The 8,397-nt window shown below is 36.4% G+C and overlaps 1 protein-coding gene across 2 annotated transcripts; it reads right to left on the minus strand.

Annotated features, from left to right (window-relative positions):
* Positions 1–7,745, minus strand: foxl2b (forkhead box L2b). 2 transcript variants are annotated; one of them, XM_079877132.1, is made up of 5 exons: positions 7,661–7,745; positions 7,435–7,513; positions 2,976–3,073; positions 1,440–1,719; positions 1–1,064 (listed from the first exon to the last, which is right to left on the minus strand). In XM_079877132.1, exon 5 carries the CDS (start codon positions 1,060–1,062, stop codon positions 193–195), a length of 870 nt encoding a protein of 289 aa, XP_079733258.1. In that variant the 5' UTR covers positions 1,063–1,064; positions 1,440–1,719; positions 2,976–3,073; positions 7,435–7,513; positions 7,661–7,745; the 3' UTR covers positions 1–192. The 2 variants fall into 2 exon arrangements, with proteins under 2 accessions (XP_079733258.1, XP_079733257.1); XM_079877131.1 differs by lacking the exon at positions 7,435–7,513 and having other exon boundaries at positions 7,661–7,735.
* Between the last annotated feature and the right edge of the window lie 652 nt (positions 7,746–8,397).

Here is an 8,397-nt window from a genome sequence, read left to right on the forward strand (position 1 = left end):
ATTTTCGATTTTTTTTTTTAACGCTTTACCCTGAAGTCGAGAATCAAAACTACTGATTTATAATATATAAAAAAATGATCCATGCTGTCCAGGTAGCCTAGTGTTGGTTAGTTCTTCAGCAACAAAAAGTTACCCTGTTTACCTCAGATGATCAACCGAATTCGAAGTCCCTCGAATGAGGTGTGATTCGGTTCAAATGTCAATCCGCGAATGTAACGTGGAGTTTTTGGCGTCGTGGTCCCAGTACGAGTAGAGCTCGGCCGGCTGCCGGGAGCAGGTGAACTGCAGGGCCGCCGCGCTGTTGGACGGGACCGGCGAGGGCTGTTGCTGCTGCTGGGCCTGATGGTGTTGCTGGTGGTACGAGTTCATCATGTTCGGAAGGCCCATGGCTTGCATTCGGCTATAGGGGTTGTAGGATGGGGCTGTTAGTCCTTTCATGGCCCCCATGTTCCCGTTGCCCATCTGGCAGGACCCGTAGCTCATCGGTGGCGGAGGCTGAGCGAGCGGCCAGGTGTTGTTCATGAAGCCGGACTGGAGGTATTTCGGGGCGGGTAGGTAGTTTCCGTATCCGTCGCCTCCGAAGAGAGACTTCCCCGGTTGGAAGTGAGCCACCGGCGGTCTAAACGGGCGCTTCATGCGCCTCCGGCGCCGGTAGTTCCCCTTCTCGAACATGTCCTCGCAAGCCGGGTCGAGGGTCCAGTAGTTCCCCTTGCGCTCGCCGCCACCCTCCCGGGGAACTTTAATAAAACACTCGTTGAGACTCAAGTTGTGTCGGATACTGTTCTGCCATCCCTTCTTGTTCTTCTCATAGAAGGGGAACTTGGTGATGATGTACTGGTAGATCCCGGAGAGGGTTAGTCTTTTCTCCGAGCTCTCCCGGATGGCCATCGCGATCAGAGCCACGTACGAGTACGGAGGCTTCTGGGACGGGTCCGCTTTCGGGTCGGAACTCGGGTCTGACTGGACCGGCTCGTCCTTCGCGAACTCTTCCTTCTTCACCGCGTTGGTGTCGTGGACCATCAAAGCCATTGCGTCATCACCCAAGCTATGGTAAGATGCCATCGCTTCAAAAACATAAGCAAACAAAACATCAAAACAAACACCTCACGATAAAAATAAAGATGTTGTATTGGTATCGGATGGTTCCGTGAAGAACCTTCACTCTAAAAACGTTTGGTCGTTTCAACGGTCAAATATGGACAAACTTAACGGCTGGTTTGATTTTTTTTAATTAAATTTTTAAACTTTGGTTTGAACATATTTGACCGTTGAAACCCAGGATTTTTTCGAACCGCTTTGTAGTGGATAACGGTTTTTTAGATTATTAAAATGTTCTAGGAAACGGAATTGATCGCTTATGATTCTTTGGGTTACCAAAAACGCATTGCTGCGAAAACTCATTTTTAAGAGCGCATGAGTTTGGTTGAAACGGGACGTACCTGATTTTAGCTCTTTTGGATGATTTGTGCATGCATCAGGTCACCGCAGATCCATAAATGATGACAGAAACTCTTAAATATTGTCCGTGTTGGATGAAATAAGAGCTCGTCGGGTTTTGCTGTGATGGACTCGGGATCTCAGTGTGGTTTAAGCTCGAAGGCTCTTCTGGAAGATCCTGAAACTGTTTTTTTCTCCCTCTCGTGAAATGCGAAACTCTGGTGTCGTCAGGCTCGCGCTGATCTCTCGTCATATTCCGCTTTCGTCACGTTTCTCTCATCGCTTAACAAACACACCGATGCGTTTTACGCAAAAATAACATTATTATTCATACGGTATAACTAAATTAGATCCTCTTTAAATAGATGTATATTATTTTACTTATTAGATTAGATTTAACTCCATAGGCTACCAGTACTAAATATAAAAATGATTATTATTTTTTGTGCAAATTTTTGGTTACAGGTCTAGGCAATTTATTAGACTATTTGACACTATTGTATGCATTAATACAGCTTATAGTAATTTAACCTGCCTTTATGTCGACTCTTAGCCTAAACATTTATCTCTAAGCCCATCTAATTTAATTCCTTAATAAAAGATGAATAAATACAAATATTTGGGGGGAAAAATACAGTAGCCTATATTTTATAAATACATCATTATAAAATATTAGGTAACACTATATCTTACAGTGTCCTTGTTACATGTACTTACCATAGTAATAACAAAAAATTATGCATAATTACACGCAGTTAACCCTCAACCAAACCCTAACCCTATAGTAAGTACATGTTATTAATTAATATTACTCAATACTTAAATATATAATTACACTGTAACAATGACACCTTAAAATAAAGTGTAACCAAATATTATCTAAAAAGAACAAAAGCCTTCAGCTTTGTTGTATAAATATTTCATGCATTATTATATAGGAGTTTATTTCTAATTTATATATAGCTGCAGATTTTGATCTCCAAGCCCAGCCTGTCTCTCTCTCTCACACACACACACACACACACACACACACACACACACACACAGGTGTAACAGCTGTGTGTTCTGTATGTCATCAGCATCTATCGGCTCCTTCACGCCTCTGAAATTTGACAGAGAACGAAACATTTCTTTTGTTTTTGAATGGAAACTGCGCTAGAGATCTGTCGAGTTTGCGTGTAGTTTCCTTGCATTTCTTTTATATGACAGCATTAATTAATTGATTCTTAATAAAATACAAATTAATAAAATGTACTTGCTCAATAGACACTGTGTAATTAATGTAATAATAAATTAATACTTTTTCAGACTCAGTATTTGGTTATACAGTAAGCAGAAAAGTATGATTGTATGTTGTGTATATATGATGTTCTTTACATTTACTTATTTTACAGACATGCATGCAATGCAAACCAGTATTAAGCTATTAGACCATCTCAAACACAGCAATATAGACATTTTTATTGTATAAGATGCTGAAAGCAATCCGGCAGACTTCTATTTTAAATAGACTAAAGCACATTTAAGGGAAAACTTACCAAACTTCCTGCCAAGCTCTTTGAAAGGAGGATGTTTATGGTTCAAAGTGCAAGAATGCAGATGGACTGAAGCTCCGGGTCAGTGGGACACCGCAGACCTGATGAACATCAGAACCGTACAACATCATCATCTCGCACTGTGTCAATGTAGAGAGAAATTTGTTCAAGGTGTTTCGAGCTTCAAAACAAAATGGGCTCCGATGACGGTTCCGGACCTGCTGAGCATGTAGGGGTTATGAAGCCATCTTCACTCTATATGGCAAATGTGAGCGTTTAATTAAACATAAAAAAGTGCACTCACTTACAGAGAATTGTCACTTAAATGAAACACTCCTGAAAATAAAAATTCCAAATAGAACCAAAAAAGAGCTTTACATCCTGGAAGCAGTGGAGATCTTAAATCTTAGATCTTACTGTATGGAATTAATGTTCCATAATGCCGTAGATCTCTAAAGAGGGATTTTTTTTTAGAGAACAGTTCTGAAAAGATTTTTATAATCTAAAGAACCATTTTTTCACTATAAAGAACCTTGGAAAGGTTCCCTGGATGTTAAAAGTTCTTCATGGAACCATAACTGTCAAAAAAGAACCTTTATTTTTTAAGAGTGTACTGATGATTTAAAGAGCACTCTTGAAATAAAGGTTCTTTATTGGCTTTTATGGTTCCATGAAGAACCTTTAAAATCCATGGAACCTTTCCCGAGGTTGTTAAGTGAAAAAAGGGTTCTTTAGGTTATAAAAAATGTTCTTCACACTAAGAAAGGTTCCATGGATGTTAAAGGTTCTTCATGGAACCATAACTGTCAATAAAGAACCTTTATTTTTTAAGAGTGTACTGATGATTTAAAGAGCACTCTTGAAATAAAAGTTCTTTATTGGCTTTTATGGTTTCATGTAGAACCTTTAAAATCCATGGAACCTTTAGTGAAAAAAAAGGGTTATTTCGATTATTTAAATGTTCTTCACACTAAAAAAGGTTCCCTGGATGTTAAAGGTTCTTCATGGAACCATAACTGTCAAAAAAGGTTCTTTATTGGCATTTATGGTTCCATAAAAAACCTTAAACATCCTTGAAAACTTTCTGAGGTTCTTTAGTAAAAAAAAGAGAGGTTATTTCGATTATTTAAATGTTCTTCACACTAAGAAAGGTTCGATGGATGTTAAAGGTTCTTCACAGAACCATAACTGTCAAAAATAACCTTTATTTTTTAAGAGTGTACTGATGATTTAAAGAGCACTCTTGAAATAAAGGTTCTTTATTGGCTTTTATGGTTCCATGAAGAACCTTTAACATCCATGGAACCTTTTCTATGTTCTTTAGTGAAAAAAGGGTTCTTTCAAATATTGAAATGTTCTTCACACTAAGAAAGGTTCCCTGGATATTAAAGGATCTTTACAATTGATTCAAGAACACTAGTGTTCTATATAAATCCTCATTGACCTTTTTTTTCCATAACAAAAACAATCCTCAATCTGTAACACTCTTTGATCTGTATTTAATCTCCTGGAATTATTGAATTATCAATCATTCATATCGGTATGCGTTTCAATCACAGTTTAATGTGTGCCAGTGCAGTGTAATGCATTATAATAATTTGACAGGCGGGTTGTCGGGAGAATGGCTTAGAGCTTCCCATACGCTTCCTCCGGGTGATAAGAAAGGAAAACACGTTCTCCGCTCTTAAAACAGAAACCCTGAGCACCTTCAGGAAGAGCCGAGCGCTCCATGGGCTTTGTAATTTAAGGCAGAGGTCAATCCCGGGATTTACAAAGTGAGGAAGCCCCCCCACCCCACACTAATGCCCCGGCAGGTCAAGCCTCCAGTTAAAAAGAGAAACATGGGCTGCGTCCGAAATCACGTATACTCTCTGTTAAGTAATTACTTAATAACTGACTGCTAAAAAAGTGCCGTCTATAGAGTATAATAGTGTGTAGTATGAATGTAATCCAGATGTACTACATTCGCCATGTTGTCATTATCATGTGACCTACTCACTGCCATTCATAAATCCTTTCCCGTGGCCTCATGGAATAGTAAAGTGTCCATGGTAAAGGAACCATAAATGGAACCTTCATGGAACCATAAATGCGAATAAAGAACCTTTATTTCAAGAGTGCTCTTTAAATCATCAGTACACTCTTAAAAAATAAAGGTTATTTTTTGACAGGTATGGTTCCATGAAGAACCTTTAACATCCACGGAACCTTTCTTAGTGTGAAGAACATTTAAATAATCAAAATAACCTTTTTTTTAATTTTTTTTTTTACTAAAGAACCTCAGAAAATTTTCAAGGATGTTTAAGGTTTTTTTATGGAACCATAAAAGCCAATAAAGAACCTTTTTTTGACAGTTATGGTTCCATGAAGAACCTTTAACATCCAGGGAACCTTTCTTAGTGTGAAGAACATTTAAATAATCGAAATAACCTCTTTTTTTTTTTTTTTTTCACTAAAGAACCTCAGAAAATTTTCAAGGATGTTTAAGGTTTTTTTATGGAACCATAAAAGCCAATAAAGAACCTTTTTTTGACAGTTATGGTTCCATGAAGAACCTTTAACATCCAAGGAACCTTTCTTAGTGTGAAGAACATTTAAATAATCGAAATAACCTCTTTTTTTTTTTTTTTTTTTACTAAAGAACCTCAGAAAATTTGCAAGGATGTTTAAGGTTTTTTTATGGAACCATAAAAGCCAATAAAGAACCTTTTTTTGACAGTTATGGTTCCATGAAGAACCTTTAATATCCAGGGAACCTTTCTTAGTGTGAAGAACATTTAAATAATCGAAATAACCCTTTTTTCACAAAAGAACATAGAAAAGGTTCCATGGATGTTAAAGGTTGTTCATGGAACCATAAAAGCCAATAAAGAACCTTTATTTCTAGAGTGCTCTTTAAATCATCAGTACACTCTTAAAAAATAAAGGTTATTTTTGACAGTTATGGTTCTGTGAAGAACCTTTAACATCCATGGAACCTTTCTTAGTGTGAAGAACATTTAAATAATCGAAAGAACCCTTTTTTTTTTACTAAAGAACCTTAGAAAATTTTAAAGGATGTTTAAGGTTTTTTATGGAACCATAAATGCCAATAAAGAACCTTTTTTTGACAGTTATGGTTCCATGAAGAACCTTTTTATTCAAAAAGGTTATATATAGAACTCTAGGGTTTTTGACTCAATTTTAAAGAACCTTTCATGCCAAAAAGGTTCTATGTGAAACCCTAGTGTTCTTGGACTCAATTTTGATGAACACTTTATGCTAAAAAGGTTCTATATAGAACCCCAGTGTTCTTGACTCAATTTTAAAGAGCTTTTAATGCCAAACAAGTTCTATATAGAACTCTAGGGTTCTTGATTCAGTTTGAAAAAAACCTTAAAGCCAAAATGGTTCTATATAGAACTCTAGGGTTCTTGATTCAGTTTGAAAAAAACCTTAAAGCCAAAATGGTTCTATATAGAACTCTAGGGTTCTTGATTCAGTTTGAAAAAAAAACAACAACCTTAAAGCCAAAATGGTTCTATGTAGAACTCTAGGGTTCTTGACTCCATTTAAAATGACTTTTTATGCCAAAAAGGTTTTATATGGAACCCTAGTGTTCTTGACTCAATTTTAAAGAATTGTTTTTTATGCCAAAATGGTCCTATATAGAACTCAAGGGTTCCTGACTCCATTTTAAAGAACCCTTTATGATAAAAAGGTTCTATATAGAACCCTAGTGTTCTTGAATCTATTTTTAGGAACCCTTTATGCAAAAAAGGTTCTATATAGAACCCTAGTGTTCTTGAATCGATTTTTAGGAACCCTTTATGCAAAAAATGTTCTATATAAGGAGAAATGTCTTAAAAGACTGCATAATACATTCATGTTTATCAGATCATTTAAGTTTTTCCTTAATTAAAACTAAATGCATAAAATGATTCCATGATCTAAAAGGTTCTTTATAAGAAGCACCTGGCAGAACCATTTAAGGTTCCACTTAGAACCTTTTCTTCTAAAAGTAGTTACTAGTTAATGACTGCTTTGAACTGGTAACTACTGATATCTGTCAATGATCATTAACATGTGCACTGACTTTAACAAATTAATAGACACAAACTTTTAATTTTTCATAATTGTTATTTTAACTGTGACTAATTGCTTATGTTCCTCTATTTTCTGCTAAATGCATGAATGTACCGGTAAATGGTTTTTTTTACATGTTTTTTTATTTCAATTTCAACACCAGAATGCCTTTTTGACAATTATTTGAGCATTTTAAGTGCAAATATTAACTTTTTTATTGAACAAAAGTTTATTGAAAAAAAGTTAGTTTCTTTTATTTCCTCTCTGTATACAGGTGAACTTGAGACAACACAATGCATCTAATAACTCAAGACATTTGTTGTCTGATAACACTAGTAATTAACGTTAAAAGCCACCGTTCAGATGAATGAGCAGAAACCTTTGGCACTTTCCTCACTTCATATCTGTCGAACAATCATGTCAAATCCATTTACTCCGGCTCAGATAGGATCTAAGTGTCAGACCCTGGAGGAAAACTAAATGAGAGAATAAAACAGGCAAACAAACACATCAGCAGACTTGACTCTGGCGTTTCGATGCTTATCTGTTGTGCACAGCCGCAGGGAATCAGCGCTGCACAAACGTGCCTTTGATCGGCTGAGGAAACGCTATTTGTGGCTCACCTCGGCTCTTTTGTTTCTGTTGAGCAGCAGGTGAAGGTGTTGAAGCTCATTCACTGAAGTCCTGATGACACACACACACACACACACACACACACACACACACTCCTGCGAAGAGAGAAACACATGATTTATTCATGACAGACCACAAAAATCACCCATGTTGCATTCATAGAAAAAAATAATAATAAAAATGAAAGCTTAAAACTCGGGTTTAATTGTTCAATTATTGATATTATTCATAAATCAAAATATTTTTCGTAGCTGTAAATAAAAACCTTTTTTAATTAAAACTGTTATTTAATTGCATTCATAGATTTTTTTCTTAAATAAATGAAAGCTAAAAAACTCAGATTTGTTCAATTATTGATATTATTTATTAAAGTAAAAAATATTTTTTTGTAGTTGTAAAAAAAAAAAAAAAAAAAAAAAAAGAAAATACTATTTCAGTCTTTCTACTCTTTCTCTTGCTCACCCACACACACACTCTCTCTCTCACACACACACACACACTCTCTCTCTCTCTCTCACACACACACACACACACACACACACACACTCTCTCTCTCTCTCTCTCTCACACACACACACACACACACACTCTCTCTCTCACACACACACACACACACACACACACACACACACACACACACTCTCTCTCTCTCTCTCTCTCACACACACACACACACACACACACTCTCTCTCTCTCTCTCTCTCACACACACACACACACACACACA

The sequence above is a fragment of the Squalius cephalus genome (assembly GCF_949319135.1).
Source record: "Squalius cephalus genome assembly, chromosome: 7".
Lineage (NCBI taxonomy): Eukaryota > Metazoa > Chordata > Actinopteri > Cypriniformes > Leuciscidae > Squalius > Squalius cephalus.